This window comes from Pieris brassicae, chromosome 11, assembly GCF_905147105.1.
Source record: "Pieris brassicae chromosome 11, ilPieBrab1.1, whole genome shotgun sequence".
Taxonomy (NCBI): Eukaryota; Metazoa; Arthropoda; class Insecta; order Lepidoptera; family Pieridae; genus Pieris; species Pieris brassicae.
Genome location: NC_059675.1, coordinates 5,014,332 through 5,034,652, shown reverse-complemented (window position 1 = coordinate 5,034,652; position 20,321 = coordinate 5,014,332). Strand labels below are relative to the sequence as shown.

The 20,321-nt window shown below is 31.9% G+C and overlaps 3 protein-coding genes across 3 annotated transcripts; 1 reads left to right on the top strand and 2 right to left on the bottom strand.

The window, feature by feature from the left end:
- Positions 1-947: 947 nt before the first annotated feature.
- Positions 948-3,292, bottom strand: LOC123716587. The gene is made up of 4 exons (XM_045672401.1): positions 3,134-3,292; positions 2,416-2,791; positions 1,678-1,808; positions 948-1,136 (listed from the first exon to the last, which is right to left on the bottom strand). The coding sequence occupies exons 1-4, from the start codon at positions 3,159-3,161 to the stop codon at positions 1,012-1,014; spliced, it is 660 nt and encodes a 219-aa protein (XP_045528357.1). The 5' UTR covers positions 3,162-3,292; the 3' UTR covers positions 948-1,011.
- A 4,942-nt stretch (positions 3,293-8,234) lies between these two features.
- Positions 8,235-9,382, bottom strand: LOC123716465. Its single transcript, XM_045672229.1, has 2 exons — positions 9,149-9,382; positions 8,235-8,415 (listed from the first exon to the last, which is right to left on the bottom strand). Exons 1-2 carry the CDS (start codon positions 9,380-9,382, stop codon positions 8,344-8,346), a joined length of 306 nt encoding a protein of 101 aa, XP_045528185.1. The 3' UTR covers positions 8,235-8,343.
- An 8,135-nt stretch (positions 9,383-17,517) lies between these two features.
- Positions 17,518-20,274, top strand: LOC123716684 (rab11 family-interacting protein 1). The gene has a single exon (XM_045672532.1). It carries the CDS (start codon positions 17,670-17,672, stop codon positions 19,095-19,097), a length of 1,428 nt encoding a protein of 475 aa, XP_045528488.1. The 5' UTR covers positions 17,518-17,669; the 3' UTR covers positions 19,098-20,274.
- Positions 20,275-20,321: the final 47 nt, after the last annotated feature.

The following is a 20,321-nucleotide window of genomic DNA, read 5'->3' as shown; positions in this document are numbered from 1 at the left end:
TAAGTATTTTTCTATTAAGTGCACTATGAAGCATAACATAACTGTAACTTGAATATTTAAAAATATGTAGAAGTACCTTTATAATATAATATAATAAAGTATTAAAATAATGGTATATAACACCAAATAGTTTATATTAAAGTATCTCAAAGTATGAATATCTAGGATTAGCCTTAGTTATATTGAGAAAATATTCGTGCTATTCGTTTTGTTGACGTATGCAAAACAACCAAAAAGTGGTTTTTTAAATACTCTGGAAATTTACTACTTTAAAACTGTCTTCAATTATAAATTAATTTATATTTGACTATATTTATTGGCCATGAGAATTTTAATAATACGATATCATTCATATCATAAAAATCCAATGTCACATACATTTGGTGAGTGTTAATAATGCTTCTATTATTTATAATTCCTAAGTTTAGATTAATGTACCTTACTGTAATACAGGAGTATTTATATTGAAGTACTTACCTACTGAAGTGATGACTGTGATATACTTGTATATTATAAAGTATGTATTAGTAAAATATCTAAGGTTTTGTGTTGTTTTATTTGTGACTTCAGAGCGCAACTGCGTATAACATGCGTAAATTTAAGGTCTGGTTCGATTATTTAGCCTTTATTTTTATTTGCTTCGAGTCTACATCACAAGAATTCCCCAGGAGACCAGCATCCGTACAAATAATATCATTTGTACTAGAATAAAAATTCCTTTTCTATAAAACTGCCAAGTCTGAAAGAAGGTAAGTGGTTTGGCAAAATAAATTTAATCAAAGAATCCTTTTGTATATCTGCAAAACGATGACTTCATGATTTAATCTAACATATAACTTAGAAAAACCTGAACTCCGAAAACTGGGCTTTCAAAGCGCCCATAGTGAAGGCCTACCATGTGATTCTGAATATCTTACTTAACATTTATAACGCTTTAATAAAAAATATCCCTGCAAGAAAGTTTAATAAATATAGTTCCGACATAATAGCATTATTGAATCTTTCGTCGTGTCACTCCTTTTCATAGATGTCACCACGGTGACCTATATATGGTATAGCTGTTCTTCCACCACCCGCGTAATCATTTCTCGCCCTTTTTGGCTTGTAATCACGTTCAATTGAATCCTTTGAAAATTCTGAAAAGGCGTATACATTTTTTATGATATGATATCATTGCAGAAGGGTCTATTATAATACTGAGTTTGCATAAAAAATGTGTAATCTGTGTATTTTATTATCAATTCTTTTATAAAATGTCAACATATACACATGTCACGTACTATACCCGAAAATATTAGATTAATATACAAGTATTTTACAAACCCTAACAATATAGGATATTGTAAATGTAGCCACTAAAAGTAGCCTATATTTTATATTACATGTCCATGATCCAATCAATTGAACGTAAAATGCTAATAAACAAACCAGCATGCATAATATTCGCAATTTCTTCATCATAAATCTACAGTTATTTTTGTTTTTTTATATTACCTCCGTAATATCTATACTAATATTATACAGTTGAAGAGAATCCTTATATTTAAAAAAGCTATTATCATCATGTTACGAATTAATTTGGGTTAAACTCCTAATTTAATTTACCAATTCAAAACAATTAAAATAAATTTTGCAAATATTGATTATGAGGATTTATATTAACAATAAAGTTCTTACTTTCAATGGAATCCCTGTTCCTTCTCCTTCCAAGAAAATCATCCATTAAAACAAAACCTTTGTAACGAGCCGCCTTTTTCGGTGGAGGCTTCGTTTCTAACATACCCTGACTTGAAATTAAAGATGATACCCTTGAAAAGAATATTTTTTATGATAAAAATGTGTGCTTATTTTTTTACCATTAACGAGTATTTTAACCGCGGACAGGATCCATAATTAAATTTACCTCTAGTGGGTGAGAAAGAATACTCGTGAGTAGAACGCAATCGCCTAATGTCAAATTGTTTTTGATCAAATAAGGACTATTTAATTTCCACATCTGTTTCATTGATTATTTTCTTAGCAGACAAGTAGGAACCATCAGCCGACATCTTTTGATTTTCTCACGCTTTTTCTTTACCGTATTAGTTTCGTAAAATCGAAATCAAATAATGTACATTATCATGATAGGAAATTATGTAACTCTTACTGTAACTGTAAACTCTTTGTTTATAAAATCAATAAACACATTTAACATTAAAATGCTTTACTGATACAAATACTTAAGTGCTTATATTTCATACATTTTATGATCCCATTACTTGAGTAATTCCATGTGAATGTTCAGCGAATGTACTTTACTTCTAACTTAGTTCAAAACGCCTGCAGTGGTACAAGTTAAACAAGCTCAATAGAATACTAACGATGTGTAAATGGATGAAAACGTTAATTTTTTAATTAAGAATTTTTTCCACTTACATTTCACCTATCCGTTTCACATCTGCTGTGCTAATTTTAGCTTGCGGGTCCAGAACCAAATATACTTTTGAATAGTCTTGAAGATTTTTAGAATCTATTTCGTGTGGTATACTTTGTTTTTTGTGTAGTAATTTATCTATTTTATTTAGCGCTGGATGTTTAATTTCACTAGTATCGGTGGAGATAGAATTTCCTCTATCATCATTGAATACATATTTGTGATATTTGTTATCTGAGTGATCATTGTGGGTATGGAAATCTTCGTCACTGTGGTTGATAGCTTCAACATTCTTTTGTTTTTGTAGGATTTTCAGAATGCGATCCAAATCGGCGTTAAACTTCAGACTGTAGGATATTTGTGGTATGAATTGTATTGCTAAAAAAATAATTGAATATTACAGCGCGATCTATGTATACTTAAAAAAAATATTCAAAACAGGAAAGATTAACTGTCCTTTTTACCATATTACACCTTCATACCTTGTTAAAAAATAAAATTATGTATTTGAAATATTTTAAAAAAATACCCTTAATATTCTTAAAAGCTTATCATACTCTGCAAATCCTCTACTAATTAAAGATATTAAAAAACTCCAAGGCAACAGATTGAATTCGTCGAAAGAATTTAAGCTGGTTTAAAATTAGCGTGCTGTTTCATTTCCACTTTGTCGTCGCCTTTCGAAATTCAAATTCATAATTTAAGCCACATTCCACTCACCAAGTAATCCTACAACTAAGCTAAACATTCTGCAGCGCACTGAGAATTGTAATATTTTAGCAGTTACCGATAACGATACGGTAATTTTAAAATTCAATTTTCTCTTATCGGTTTTGGGATTAAAAAAGGTGTCGCGACAACTATTTTAGACTTAACGTGTTCTTATTAATAAAAGTAATCCTCTAGTAGAAAATGTTCACATATTTTATTTATTTTTTAAATTATTATGAATACATGAGGCGCAGCCTCAAAGCGTATAACATATTTAGGAAGAAGTAGGTAAGATAAGGGACATTGAAAACAGATTCTTCTGAATAATAACAGTATTTTATCTTTTAATAAGGTTATGCCCAATTTCTAAAAAATTGAATGTTTGAATTGTTTTATGAAGTCCGTAAAACAATTCAAGTACGTGTTTTTGTTTTACTGTGTTAGTTTCTTATTAAAATCTATGTAAAAATGCATAAAGTTAAGCTCAAATGTAATGTTCTTATTTCTTACATTATTAAAGAAAGAAATGCAATTTAAGGGATTTATAAGAATTTTGGATAAAAAGTTTTAATAGAAATCTGTCTCTTTTCATCACTACATAAACCTTATTTGAGTAAAAGAGACGTAAGAATATTTTAATCAAAGGAGTGTAATTAGACTGATTTAAGGTTAATGATTTCTAAGTCTACGTTAGCCCCGTTTCACCTCCGTCGGAGGAGAAAAAAGGTAGGTCGGCCACAGAGCAGGCGGAAAATAATAAATGGCTCAAATATAAGTCTTTTGGAGTAGAGGCTCTTGGGCCGTGGGTTTCAAGTGCACAGGCGCTAGTTAAAAATTTAAGTTAGTGCCTGGTTGATACCACCGGTGACCCCAGAGCTGGGGCTTTCCTCACTCAACGAATAAGTATCTCGAGACAGCGAGGAAATGCTGCTAGCGTTAAAGGTACACTGCAGCAGGGACTAATCTTTTTAAATTTTATTTGGTTAATTTTTATTATATTGCTTATTACTATGTAGGTTAAGAAAAATGTAAATACTGTATATTTAATTGTTATGATTAGTAATAAACGATTATTGACATAAAGCTGTCAGGTGTCAGCCCGGCAGATTCAAATAAGTCTACAATTTATAGTGTATCTATATTTATCATATTATCTACAGAAGCAGTGCTGGCCTTTTGGTTTCAGAGCGTGACCCTTTTTTTTTGAGGTTGGTTCGATATCCGGACAAATGGTCGTGCACAAATGAACTATAATCGTAATCAACACTCGGATTGATTACGATCATTGAGGGGAAACCGACATGCCTTAGACCCAAATATATTAACAGCTAAACCACTGGCCTTTTATAAAAAATCTGGTTTTCTGTCATATGTATATTTCAAAGAAAATATTGTACGAAATATTTGACAGAACTGACCTTAAACATAAAACCAGCCCTAATTAATTAAACACGATGAATAACGCACGTAATTTAATTTGTGTTGTATACGCAGAGCACGTGAATATGTTTCAATTATAGCTTGAATGAACATACTCAAATGTGTTTCTTTCATGACGTACTTTTATGAAATTTACTTTACTTGTAAATGTGGAAAAATGTATAAAAAATGTGATAAATTCTTAATACAATAGAGTCTTTTATTTTCTTTCAATGTTGATATTTCTTTATCCAGTTCTACGAAGCATGACCATGCTACCAAGAGCAGACTTTTCTTCCTTCCATGATTTTATGACGGGCTACTAGTTAGCTATAATAACCTTAGTGCCGCATGAATGTAAACGACACGCGTAAAGCCTAAAATATATGAATATTATTTTAATTAAATTTTAAGTTCAAGTTAAGTAGAACATCGTAGTACAGTATCGGTAAGAATTAAAAAATACTACTACGCATTTGTGAGTTCAAATTATTTCCTTTTATGTCTTTAAGCCCATGCCAATTGCAATAGTCTCTAGTCTATAACAAAAGAGTCTTTAACAAAGAATTACTACTTTGTTAAATTTCCCGAGGCAATGCATATACGATTCAGTATGCTACATGCATTTGACATTACACTTGTATCCCTCGGGGCTTCTCGCCTTCATTACAAATGCTTTCAAACGTTTTATATGACCGCATTCTAACCGAAATTTCTTTTGCTCTGTAGCTATAACGTTCAATCGTATTTCCTCCAGAGACTGTTGGGTGTCACTCGCGATCTTAAATAAAAATACGGAGATAATCCGGGAATCGAACGTAATATTTTTATGAGATATATAATGCTACTTTTATGGTTTGTAAATTCGACATAATGCAATCAATTAATTAAACGCCTGGGATTAATGAGGCAATAAACAACAACGACGGGCAAATAAGGTTATTAAAGTAAGGTCAATTCCTGATTGGAAATCACTTAATCTAGTAGCTGCGTTGGATTTGCTGTAATTAAGAAAGGCGTCGCTGAGCCCTCGTATATTGCTTCCTCAGATTAACATCAAGCTGCCGGTTAATTTCCTACGTTCCACTCCTTAATGGCTCCCTCTATGGAACATTCCGCCTTAATATCTTTGCGAATGATTGGAGCCACACTTTTATTGGACTTGTTCAATTACAATATTTAAACTGCCATTGCTCCAAGAACAGATTCAAAGGACCATCACCTCGATAGAAGGCCTGGACAGGATCTCGCTGCATCACTAATTTTTACAACGCAACAAAAAAAGCAAATAAGTAATAATTGTTACAACATAGGTTTTGTTAGTTAATATTTATAGAAATCTGTATTGAAACAGTCTTCATAATCAGCATCAAAATCCGTAATTTTACTAGTAACTAGATATTAGACAAACTTTAGTATTACTATGTAGGTATACATGTGCATATAAAAATAAATACAATTAGATATGTGTACATAATAAGCTTCGCAGATAAGAAAAATAGTAAGACTAACGCAATAATAGTGAACAGAAATATATTATTATAATAGGTACGAAAATATATACAAAACAATAATTATAACTGGCACTTAAGTAGAGGAGTAAAAAACATATCAACATTGAAAAATTAAGTGTTATCGGAATTACACATTCTATGTATGGGAGTACGACACCCGTAATTGGCACGTGTAATAGGTAAATCAAATGTAATGCATGAGTGTCGCGAAGTCTTGATAGACGGTGTTAATCATAAAACCTTAAACTTTAAGTGAAGTGCTGCGAATTCTAGATCCATAGCATAGTAACACGTTTCACCTACACTGTTTTCGTACGATGTCGGGATCGACAGATCTGAGCCTGCACTTCAGAATTAGCGCGATAATTTCTGTAAAATTTGTGTTACATGTTTATTTTCATTATCTTCGTGTATATATAGGATTGTACATTAACTAAGTCATGTTTTATTAGTTATTGGTCTTGCTTTGATTACATTACCTGCTATTATTGACGGAATGGTATCCTAATACACAAATATTATTACACGCCCCAAGCGTGTTTAATTTTATACCTCTCGATTCTGCTTCACAAAGGAAATCTCGCAAACAGATGTTAATGAGGCCTTAATGACTTTCCTATTTCCCGACAAAACCTAAAGCTTTCCCAATAATTACGTTGAAATTGAAGAATTTATTACGGTGAAGGTGAAGCATAAACCTTTATCTTATTATGTTATTAATACGATAAAGGTTTATGCTGATAACGTAATACTTGATTCTAATAGATTCTGATGTGTTGATTCATACGAATCACTTCTTTAGTTCTATGAAATTGAATAAAAAATGCGTGATGTCCCATGATATGTGTGTATGTCAAGCCGTTAATAAAATCATAGCTTATATATTAACTATTTCTTTATGTATTCAGATATCTTTATTTTAATGTGTGATGAAATTGGAGGTACTTTTTCGAACAAGGTTTTATTGACCTGTCACGCGAGACTTCTGTCGAACTAAATACAAAATATTAATCAGTTTTCATTAACATTTCATCTTGAAAAGACTGACGCCTCAACAACGTTTACAAACCGCACAATTTTATTACGATAATGGACGCTCTGTAAAAGTGTTTATTGAGTGCTCGAGCCGATTTATGGTGTATATAATTGTCCTACCGAACGCACTATTTGGCATACCATCGGCAAACTTGAGAATTATTTAACATTATTTGATGATACTTGACCGATAAGACCACGTTCAGCCCGAACTTAGAGAGTATTGCAGCTGTAAATGAGAGATTTACCGATTTCAACAACTTGGCCTATCTTATGGCACTACTTGGGCGATTTTACGCAAACATCTCCAAGATCATGTGATATCACCCTTGGACTTTTATTTGTGAGAGTATGTGAAGTCTAAATGTTTTGTTGATAAACCAGCTACTATTGAGGTATTGGAAGCCAACATTGAAGTTATTAGATTTACCGACCGAAGTCCTCGAGAAAGTCATTAAAAATTGGTGTTTAACCCTGGACGAATTAAAGCGCAATTGCGGCCAACATTTTAAAGACATAATTTTTTAAAAATAAATGTCGTGAATGGTTCTACACAAAAATAAAGAAGATTGCCTTATTAAATTTGATTTTTTTTATTTTATTTCAATTTAAAATCCTATACCTCTAAATTGATCACCCTTTAATTAAGGGTCCACTCACATGATGATATAGAGAGTAGTCACACACAACACAAGCTCATAAATTTGAATACCAATGAAAATTATTTAGCTTTTTTACCCATTTATTTATATTTATTGAAAAAAATCTAGGATCTTCCAAAATTACTAAAATAGTCTATTTACATCATCTGAATATAAAAAAGTAAGAAAGTTATTAAATATATATAAGTACTTTGTTAGAGCTATTTCTTAGAATTTATGTTTATAGGTAGTTAGAAAGCGTTTAGTAAAAGACTGTATAGATTTTCACGAATTTTAATTTTCTCACAAAGATAAGGAAATCACTGATTAATAATTGTTTCACAATTTTTAACATTATACAATTACCACACGATAAATCACAAAATACAATAGAAATAATAACCCTCAGAAATACTCAGGTTATAGTCACCTTTAGTGACCTATAATAAATAATTACATATGAAAAACATCTATAAGCATGGGTAATAACAGTACTAATAATATGTTTCGTTAATACTGTTATTTTATAAAACACAGATACAGTCTTCGAACAATATAGAGAGCGCGATGCTTAGATGTTGTCTTCGCATGTAATGTATGCTTTTTAAGGTTAACGTTCTGGGGCTAATAACTCGTCAACTGCGTGGGGTCCGTTGCACTGTTCACAGAGAACGATAAAGTTCTGAAAGAAGAATTTAACTTTATTATATCTATATATTTATTTATTTATATATATATATATACATATTACCATGCATAATAATCTGTTGCTTAAGACTTTGTTAATTATTTTAAAAAATTTCATAACTTAATGCATCGAGCTAGTCTCGTTGTGTATGCTTTTCGTTGCCACTATTATGTACGTATTACTGGGTATGGTACAAACAAATATTAAAAAAATGGATTCCACCTCACAAAACCTAACACAAATGCAAATACTAAAATTAATATTTTTTACTCTATAATGTGTTTTACAATTTATCTTTATTTAAATATATATCACATAATAGAGAATAGATTCAAAAATGTGTGCGTGTACTACACACGTAAGAAGTTCTTCTTCATGGCCTTATTTTAAGAAAAAAATATGTATTACATGCAACTTTACAGAAATTGGTTAGATAAAGTTTAACAAAAAGCTTTTAGTGTCATAGACATGAATACAATACAATTATTTACGTTATACCTACTAAGATTATTACGGAATTTAATTAATTGTAATAGAATTATTACTATCATTGTTATGGTTATTATATATTTTGGTTATTAATAGCTTCGAATCAATCGTGGAAGGGACAATAAAAAGATGGCGCGTAACCGAAAAATGTGACCATAATTTTTTTCCAATAAATAATAAGCCGATAAAGAAGTTTCACTTCAAAAATATAATTTAAATAATCATTCGATTGACTTACCAGGTTGTATTGCAGACGCAAAAGATCCATCGCGATATTGTAATTGTTGTTTGAAGTTGATCCGTGTTTTTCCATTAACATCACTGATCTCTGTGCCAAGGCATCCAATTGTAACAGACCATTGGGTACTTGTTTTTTCTCTTCACGACCCCTACCAAATCTATACCCAAAATTCCGATGATTACGACGTGAGTTAGCAAAACCATCAGAAGTTTCCGGTTTTAAATTCACCATTTTAACACACTCAAATCTTAAACGATACTAAACTATTTAATCTGTTGCTACAACTTATATTTATACAATTCCCTTAACTACCTGATCATTAAGAAATGGCCTCAGCTTTAACTCGAAGAAGTCAACATCTTTTGTTTCATTGAAATTGTTATCATGGTTATTAAGTCATTAAAGGATTATAGATTCTTACTATGAATTGAAGCTATTGTATTATCCGTAAACAAAGAGCCTAAATAACTCTCCGTTTACTACCCATTGTAAATTGGCCAAGAAATAAATTAAGTTTAAAATTTCTTTTGAAAACGGTGTGTAATAACTTTTGCAGCTGTTGAAGTCCAGTTACTGTATACGCTTTGAGCTTCGACCGCTTCAGAAATGTTTATATTACAATTAAAGTATGTGGTACTTCATGCATGCGCAAGTTTATAATCAGCGGAAGAGATGCATTACATTACTTTGTTGAATCCTGAGTGTGAGTTGTTAAAGTACTAGTAGTTTGAAATATTTATAACCGCCTTCTTTGAAAATTGGTTAACGAGTGTTCCTGGATAGCGCTTCCGGAAAATACAATTGCTTTTGCTTCGGTTGTCAGTCACATTTGGTGAACAATCTAACAAAATAAAATAGTAATGATGTTTATGTAATTACCATTTTATGGCACTAAATAGCAATCCGGTAATCTGAAACTAAGGCTGTAGTTTATGTAGGCTATAAACTTTGATCCAGCAACTTTAGCATGACTCGTATACTTATTACAGCACTTCACTGCTTTAGTGCAGACGCTCATGTTTTCAAGTTTATTAGTTTTACAGCCACTTCAATATACCTGTGTACCTTTCGTTAAATTACTAAGTTTTCTTGTTAATGTCTAAAGTTATGAGGTAATTTTTAGCTAAATTCATTCAATTCAATTCGTAAAGTAAAGTAAGGTCCCTCTAGTAAAGTTTGTATCGTTTACTTACGAGTTTTAGAGACAGGACAAAATATATAATAGAAGCTAATAGACAATTAACAATGAAAGCTATCCTCAAATATCAGATAGCACGCCAATTGTGACGAAACCATTTAGTTCTTGGTGACAAGGGAAATTTAAGTTCCTTCATTTTTATTCTAGTAGTAATATTTTCTTTAAATAAATAAAAACGCTAAGATGCACCGATCGAGGGGATTTTCTTTCACTAAAATGTATAGCTGCAAGGGTGTGGCAGGTCAACATTTACGGCTAGGCTAGACTATGCAATAATCGGCAATATTTTTGGTATGGCCGGGATATATTGCCAAATATGTTTTGTATGTGCGATGAATATTTAGTATCACAGCCATAAGGCTGGAACGATCGCTTTGCAGTTGAAAATACTGCAACATTTCTAAGACAGGGAACCATGAGCTTTCTTAAGACAATCTAGTTGAGATGCTGATGAGTTTAGGTACCTAAAATCAATAGCATTTTTACGTACCTTGACCGCCTATAAGCTGAAACGTATTGGCATCGCTAGACCGAATCAAAGAACGATGATTTTATTTGAGGTTTTTATGTAAGTTTTGAAATTTAACTGTCAATGATGTTTCTATAAAAATAAATAAAATGTAAAATTATTTTAAATAATTCAATAATCACAATAAGCTATTAAATCTTATTGTATATATTTATTTAATATAAAACTATTTTGTATATTGTATTTGTATTTTGTAGCGCCGGCTATTTTGTATTGTTCTTACCTATAACACAGATTCCTAATGAAAGTTTAGGTGTGTAAGTTATGGTGTATTTTTTTAGTACAGGCAATAATCGTCAATAATCGCCTAAATACAAAAAAAACAACTATGTACAATTTCGGAATCATCATAATAGCAGACCCAATAACCTCATATTTATTTATAAAAACGAGTCAATTGAATAAGTCGTATCGACTAAGTTTCTAGACATAATACTAGACATTTTATCTATAGGTACGCGCCTATAGTTTTGTCTTTGGTTTGAGTCGAACTCGCAAAGTGCCGTCAAAGCAAGCAGCAATTATTGCTTATCACGGCTATGTTGCTTCAGTTCTGCGCTATGGTATCATTTTATGGGGTAATTCGGTAGAAGTAAATTAAGTTTTAATTACTCAAATAATGCATTAGCAGAACTCGGTATTTTGACAGTACCAAGTTTATATATTCTTGAAGGAGTTATGACTGTAAAAAAATATCCAAAATTGTTCAAAACATACAAAGAAACTTGACTTTATATACCGAGGGATCCAACACGGCTGTGGGTCCCTACATGGTCCACCTCGATGTATACAAAACATTGTTGCGCTATGGCTATTAATCTGTTTAATGACCTTCCTAGAAGTTATAGATCACTGCCATGTAATTATTTCAAGGGAAAGGTGATTAAATTTTTAAAGGCAAAGTGCCTTTATAGTTTAGGCGAGTAAATAATTTAACTTTGACATTATTTTATATTCTAATAAGACATTGTAAAAATTTATATGACATTGCATGCCCATTTATATATGGCTGATTGTGCGGATATTTGTAATTGATCGATCTAACCACTGTACCACTATCTTGGCAAATAAACGATTACTATTATTATTATCATTAAGAAGTCGCAAGAGACCATAGTACAATACACGAAGCCAACACGGGCGGAAGCTGGATTAAAATAAAATGTTATATATTGGGGAATTATGTTTTTTTTTATACATACCTAATTAATTAATTGAATTGAACATACTTTGTACAACTATTTGTAGTTACACTAAAATCTTTAAAGAATCAAAGTCGTTACCCTAGTCTTCCCATAAATACTGAAACAAAGTAAAAACAATCTTTTTCTATTGCAAATAACGTTTTTTAATTTTACAGTGTATTACTTTAATATATACATATAAAACAATTTAAAAATATAAAAAGCTTATTCAAAGTGATCTCCATTGGCTGCAATTCAGTCCTTTAAACGTTAAGGCCCGACATCAATAGAAGCACGCACTCTTTCCATGGAAAAATTATTCATTGCTAATCGTACGGATTGTGTCAGAGACTCCAAATTATCATGGCGTTTAGAGCAAGTCGTACTCTCTAAAACTGATTATAAATCATAATCCAGCGGATTAAGATCGGGAGAAGACGACGGCCAGTCTTCAGCTCTGATGTAGTCCGAAACGTTCGTTTCCGACCAAGATTGCGTAACCCGAGCTTTATGACCCGGCGCCGAGTCTTGCTGGTTATTGAACATGGTGTTGCTAAGAGACTACCTTCTCAAGAATGGTATCTTGATGCACATGTGCCGATGTTTTGATACCTTTTTCATAAAAGTATGGCTCAGTCACTCCTTCATAGCTAATACCCCACCAAAGTATCACTGAAGTCGGACAGTGCCCACGTTGCACTCTGTCGACTAATTGGAAAGCTTCCTTTGAGCTTTGAGCATAAATACGGATAAATTCTCTCATCCGTAAACATAAATTTTCTGCGATCTCCCTTTGCGTGCCGCTTCAGTATTTGTTTCGGTTTTACCACCCTAACCTTTTTTAAACATCAGTTAAGAAATGACGTCTCTTATATTCTACAAGTCATATTTTAAAAGACGTGACATGGTTTTAGGTGTTATCTTCATCTCCCGAGATAACATCTTTAGCTATCGGACAGGATTCCTTCGTAATATTTCCCTTACTGCTTTGACCACCTTTTTCAAACGAAACGGTCCGATCTTTTTCTGTCACAAATAGAGGAGATCTCGTTGTACCAATTAATAGAATGTACACAAACATTTTATTAATCTTATAAAACTCTTTTTTAAGTTTTAAAGAGTTTTAAAAAGGCTCCATACCTACTTAGTGTAATGCAATAATAGCGATTCGATTCTCTTTATCACCACACTCCATTTTAATATCGCAAAATATTGTACAATGTATTGGCGCCGAAATGACAAAACCCAATGAACAATGATATAAAATTACAGATTCTAAATTTAAATGTTATATTTTAATTTCAAATTTTAATTTCAAATAGTATTCATGGCCAGACTAAGTACAGTAAATTATAAACTCGACATCTACGAAGTCGGTAGAAGGGAATTGCCGTATTGGTTCTCATCTCCGTCGATAATTTAATAATTTATTTATAATCACACTTTCTAAACTCAAAACACCCCAAAATATTCAAAATATAAAATTGATATGTTATATGTTGTAAACTTGTTGAACAAAAGTTATGATTTTTAGAATAGCTTATTCCGTCACAGTTTGAAGGCGCAACGGTCAAATTTTGGTACAGCTGAGAGGTCATGGGGCGAATTTTCAGACAAATTGGACGAACGAAATCTAATTACGGCTGAAGTCACGTGGGAACATAAACTGTCTTGTTTTTTCGAAGTCATGGTACGAATAAGCATTGCACATCAGTTATAGGTTGTCAATTTTCAAGTTTTAGGTTGGCTCATGGTAGGCCAGGTATAGGCTTGTCTCATCTTTTTTTGTATCATTAGACCAATCTTGTGAATGTGTTTAAAGTCACTCTTTGACGTTCGTGTAAAATTTAGAAATAATCGTTCATCGAAAATAAGGTCGAATCCAAAGATTTTTGTTTTGACTTTGCTGTAACGCGTATGAGTTCGTCCGCCATTGGAGCCATAGTTACTAGCCATGTATTTAGACCGTGGAAAGACAAACTAATGAGCCATATACTGTAGCATATATAGCCGAGATATAGATTGTTCAGCCATGTTCTTAAAATGTTTTGATGTATTTTCAGGATATAGTCGGCAATGATGTAACCACATATTTCATTAAAAGTGTAGCCATATAGAGGCCCCTTAAGATAATTAAAACTTAAATAATTCTTAACGCAAAGGATTTCAAAATGTTTAATCGAAAGATTAAGTAAAATAATTACCGTGATGATTAAGCGTTAAGTGTAAAATTACCAAACAAAGTTATCATAATAGAGTTGCAGGTCTTTACTTGAGCGGCTTAAAAAGGATTTACTAGTCACCTCTCATGAATTTGACTTAAAAAATTTGTGAAAAAGAGCAATAAAGGAATTAAACGAACACTAGTCGTAGTATCTACGTAATAATGCAACATAGACACTCATATTATCATCGGATATTATAAGAATAAACATTTTCCATGGTAATTGACTTGATTTATTAATCACCTTATTAGCGATTTGACCATTTCGTTTTTCCTATCAATTAAATTATTAATCATTTAATTTCAATTAAACCACAACCCAAAATCATTTGATCACAAGTCTTAGATAGATGTGCGGTTTTTCATTTAACTTGGAACAGATACACCGCTTTAGAATTATTCAGAACTTTCCAAACAGTCTAAAGATATAGGTGTTCAAGCCCGGTAAATAATTTACACGTAAAATATAGTTCCAAACATACATACAACATACACACAGTTACAGTGCTATGTCTGTTAGTTTAATTGAAAAATGTCAAATAGAACGTATTTGGCGCCGCTTAGTTTTGCCGTTAGAATTGCCAGCCTAACCTTTTTTTACACGACGTTAAACTTAAGCGACGCAAACGGCCTGCTACAATATTTTATTAAATAGTTCGTTATATACAATTTATTAACAGCCTGGTTACCTAAACAGACAACATTGAGTGAACATATTTACTGTATGTCTTATTTTACTTCAGAAAACGTATTTGTCACCAAAATCGTAATAACCGACAACCCTATCCAATAATCCTAACAACATAATTCCTATAAAAAATCTCCTAATCAAATAATATGATAATTCATTAGGAGGCAAGTAGTTAAAGAATGACTGTCCAAATTCCTCCTAATGTCCCTAGGTCTTTGATTAAATGCTGATTGAGATGAATGATTTTGGGTCCTTTAGTTCAATTTCAGTTTTCAAGTTTCGATGTTTAGGTAGCTTTTAAACAATATAATAAATGAGTATTCGCTGAAAATACTTATGGAGTCAATTTTTTTTTAAAAGATGACATTCTGGACTTGTGCCGTGAAAGGTACTGTATTAGAATTAACTACAAAACCGACCACCAAATGCCTATTCTTATATTCAAGAAGGTGCAGTTGTTGTGACGATTTTAATTATTATCCAGTCAGGTAGGTGTAAACCTTCCGAGTCATAGCCAAGACAGCCACGGAGATGGTCACGTCAAACACTGACATGTTTAACCTAAGTGTAAAGTGAATAATACAAATATATATATATAGACGAAACCAATTTTGATGTTATTATTTGCTACTTGTTATTTTTAAATTTATTAAAGCCTTGTCTTCTAAATATTCAAACCCAACTTAATCAAGTGGTATAATAACACGTCCAAGTTCTTTGATTGATGACCTCGTCCTCTTGGTAACGACTTAGCAGTCAAAACTGGTGACGGATTCAAGATATGACATTGAAGATACTACTGTACATAATTGAACAGTAATTAATTTTTAATTTAGCAGCTGAGTTTATGATCGAATTTTTTTCGGACCACGGAGTATGATCAGTTTGAGGTAAAAAAATTAATAGTTCTTTACTAATATTTATATAGATTATTTCTAATATCCCTAACACTAATTAGCAATTTTAAAAATTGGAGGTTGTAAAAACTATCGGTAAACCTAGTATTCTTATACATTTGTATAGTGACGAGATAGTAGTAGTATGCAACCTTACATACAAAAAGAAAGTAATCATAAAGGCCCATTTAGATAGAGAGTGTTTCTCTTATCGAAGGTACGACTATCGAAAGAATATAAAAAAGTTTCTTCCTCTAAACATTCCCACCTCTCTCTCTTCCATTTTGGCGACAATTGCCTCGCAATGGAAAATGTACTGTGTTCGTGTCCACCCCGCGACGGCCCAAGCCGAGGTTCGAGTCTCACAGGAGACGTCCTTGCGCTAGCCGCGGGATAAAACGCCATTCTGGCCGAGCTACGCTCGCCAAAACAGCCCGAGCTGAGCTGTAAAGGCCCTTAAGGCCAACAGCGAGATCCTATTCAAAAAAAAAATACTGTGTTCGTGTAAACAGAATTTCAAAGGCAATAAGATTTTGGCCCATGAGTATGAGGGTGATTTAATTATATTTGCTCTTCTAAGACAAGAATTAATTAAACGGAAACAGAAAAAAAGCTGTTGGGTTAATTTTCATTTTCTGTGTTCCACAAATACTCGTTCAAAGAACTTAATATTATCGGCAGCGCCAAATTTAAAGGATTTTTATGTCATTTTTGAGATAGTAATTACTAAACGGTTCTAACCGAGTTATACGATACTCATATGAACATAAAATGTCATACGAGATCGTGTTTATACTAGTCGAGATTCTCATAAGTAAGAATCTTCTTCTAAAATGTCGATGTGTAAACAGCCGCAGGAAATTATCGCCTAGCGATAAATCACTGGCGATTCTCGTATGACATAATTGTAGGTGAGAATTTAGTTCTTGTCTAAAGTCTGTATCTAAACATTTTGATACGATATTGCTATGGCGATTATTCCTGGTGATAGTCGCGTACGATTTCTCCATCTAAATGGGCCTTAATTTAAGTATACACATGCTTGAGGCCAATATATTCACGATTAGTCAATTGCTTGGGGAATGTATAATTTTGTTTGTACATAATCTCTGGGTATTTGCATTTGTGATAATTTTTCGTGATAATGATGTGATAATGATTCGGAAAAAAAACAAGGGTAGAAAAACAAATAGTTTAAAGTAAGATGGCTTCTCAAGCCGCCTCGAGAAAAAAGCCGAAGGTCTAAATATCTATTGACAATATAATATGCTTACTCTAACACTAACTTAGAATAAAATTAATTCAGAAGCGTTGATTCATCAATACACAATACATTTTGTGTTCCAAGTTCGCTAAGAACCTATGGAACTAAATTGTTTATTGTGAGACTGACAGATGCATTGTTTGTATAACATTAAAAAAATCGACATTCCCGCGTAACTGTCGCCTTTTCCGCCTTCCATGACCGCAATACGCTCGACCAATCACCATACATTTATGCTATTTATAGTGTTGCCTACACTTATAAACATTGACTACTTACAATTTTGATTAATCTTCGTACTGTCTGCCTTGAAATAACAATTGACATCTCCATTCAAACTTGTTTATTTTAATCTACATTCTTTAGTTCGTATTCTGTAGTTCATGATTCATTTTTTATTATTTAGCATTCCAATATTTTTTAGTCGTTTCTTGTTGTGATTGTGATAGTGAAGAATTTGGAACGCAATCTAAAATTATAGTGTTGTTTAAAACAAATTTATATTTAAAGTAAGACGTTGTGACCCAGCAATATGTGGGATCCAACGCACGTTCAAGTAACTGTACAACGAGCTCGCAATTTACTTATCAAAGGAAAAAACGGTACTAATAACTGTTTTGTTACAATTTCACTCGGCAAAGAAAAATTTCAAACTTCTGTGAAACACAAATCTACGGAAAATGTTGAGTGGATTGAGGAATGTGAATTGCATATACCCTCGCAAGGAAATACGGCAGAGATTGTTTTGAAAGTCTTTACTGAAGATTACCTCAAAGACCACTTACTGGGTCAAATTTCGATTCCGTTAAAAGACCTAGATGTGAATGAACGTGCTAGGAATCGGTGGTACCCGCTACGCGGTAAACCCGGCAAGGAAACTGATAAAAATAGGGGTGAACTGGAAGTGAAAATAGCATTTTTAGTAAAAGAAGGCAGTTTGTCAGATCTTTCAAAAAAAGATAAACATAAATCTTCGCTGGGTAGTTTGGCTCACAATGTTGGAGGCAGTCTTATGAGTATTGGAAGTATTGAAAAACGTAAAAGCCTTCACAAGTTTGCTACAAAACTTGGATCTAAAATGAATTTGACTAAAAAAGATAAAAAGAGTGAATCATCATCACTTGGTGGAAGTATTGGTAACCTTAGAAAGTCCTCCATTTCTCCTCCAGATACATCTACTCCTAAGAAAGTAGTAAGTGAAGCTGATCCAGGTGTAATAAGTGAAGATGAAGATGAATTTGCCTTTGATGATTTATCTCATAAAAGCTCAGGTAGTTCACTGAATGTACAAACATCATACATGCCCCGGATAGCAAAGTATTCGCCATCTCCTGTAAACGCTTCCTTAGAAAATTTAGGAGGAGGTGAGTTTTTGAGAAGATCAACTAGTAGCAATTTAGTTGTAACAGAAAAGACAGCACCCTCAAAACCAGTTCGTTTAAGTCTTGATACATTTAATTCTCCCCAGCTTCCTATACAGCACATAGGTGATGATGAATGGTCACAGAAACTAGTGCCCAGAAAGTCGATGAGTCAATTAGCTATAGATAGAGAAAAGTCTTCCAGTCTTGAAAGAAACAAAAAATTAGACAGTCCAAGTTCACTCAAAGAAAAACCAAGCCCAAAGTTCTTTAAAAAATTTGGTAACAATAACAAGCCAAAAAAATTACTTGAAGAACGTATCATTGTTGGAGAAGAAAATATTGTGGAAGAAGATTCAACTAATCCAGCATATAACAACATTCCAAGGACAGTGCTACAACAATGTGATGGAATGTCACGTGAAGACTTAATTTTAATGATTTACAATCTTCAAAAGGATGTAGAATCTGAGAAGAAAAAGAATAAGGACCTTGAGAACTATTTGGATGATTTACTTCTTCGAGTTATGGAAACTACACCTAGAATTTTGCAAAATCCATATGTCAGAAATAAGAGCATGCATATAAGAAATAAATAATAAATTTTCTTCAGATTAGTCAAGGAGATACTAGAAGACTTTGAAATACTACACCCTTGAAACATTCTTTGTATTGTGCAACATTTAAAATTTGTATGAGATGTTTAAGGTATGAGTTTCCAATTTGTGAAAGTACTTCCTAGATATCCATATATTATCATCTCATGTTTATAATTGCGTCCAAATCTGTGCCTTACCATTCATAGGGTCTGTGATACTGGTAAATTATTTGAGATATGATTTTCATCTGATTGTTGCATGCACTAGGTGTTGGATTTCATTTAATTAAAACAACAAATACTATTGCTACATTAATAGATGTATTGAATGTTTAAAGTAAGTATTTGCTTCTGCTTGTTATAAAATTTGTTTTAACTCTAATATGTGCCAAAACAACATAAATAATTTTAAACAATGGGCATATCAGAGATAATTGCAAATTTTGTTAGATAAGAATCATCAAGATTTCCTTCAAAAATAAACCAATTAGATGATAATCATTAAAAATTATGAAAACTCAATGCTAAAATTCCTGATAATGATAAAAAGTGCAAATATGTATAAAATTCGAAATTATTAGTCAAAAGCTAGGAAAAGTAGATGCTACTATATTTTGTTAGAGAAAACTTTCAGTATTGTTAAATATATTTAAATTGATAAACAATAGTAATCAAAATCGTGTGCCTTAGCTGTATTTCATCATATAATGAAATTCATTTATATACTATTCATACTACATATATAATATTCATTTTAATATTACTGATATTTATTAATTTATGTTAATCAATTAGATTTAATTTAATCAATAAGTGCAAATATACTTGGGTACATTCCCTAGTGCAATAGGTAATTTTAAGATCTTAACATAAATCACTTATAAAACGCAAATAAAAAGTTTATGTTAGTTATATTATTAAAATATTAAGGCCTTTTTACAAATTACGAAAGTGGCAATTCTGATGTGATGTTGTTGATGTTTTACACATTGGTTGAGTTTTAAGAATAGTTCTTCAGTAAAAATAAGCAATTACATATACTATACTAACATTGCATGTATAATAATTAATAATTGATGTAAGACTACTTTCTCTTATATTTATATAATTTTTCCTAAAATTATTAAGAGAAAGAAATGTTTGCATATTTTAAAGCATGAATAATAAATATTAATATAAAAAATAATTTTTCATTACAATTTATAGTTATTTTCATTCAAATTAA

Excerpts from the sequence above, each read along its gene's own strand:
- LOC123716587 (XM_045672401.1), bottom strand. The coding sequence starts at position 3,161 with ATGTTTAGCTTAGTTGTAGGATTACTTG. Across the intron at positions 1,809-2,415 it reads GTGAAACGGATAGGTGAAAT|GGTATCATCTTTAATTTCAA; the intron begins GTAAGTGGAAAA and ends ATTCTTTTCAAG. Across the intron at positions 1,137-1,677 it reads GAACAGGGATTCCATTGAAA|AATTTTCAAAGGATTCAATT; the intron begins GTAAGAACTTTA and ends ACGCCTTTTCAG.
- LOC123716465 (XM_045672229.1), bottom strand. The coding sequence starts at position 9,382 with ATGGTGAATTTAAAACCGGAAACTTCTGATGGTTTTGCTAACTCACGT. Across the intron at positions 8,416-9,148 it reads TGCGTCTGCAATACAACCTG|AACTTTATCGTTCTCTGTGA; the intron begins GTAAGTCAATCG and ends TTCTTCTTTCAG.
- LOC123716684 (XM_045672532.1), top strand. The coding sequence starts at position 17,670 with ATGTGGGATCCAACGCACGTTCAAGTAACTGTACAACGAGCTCGCAAT.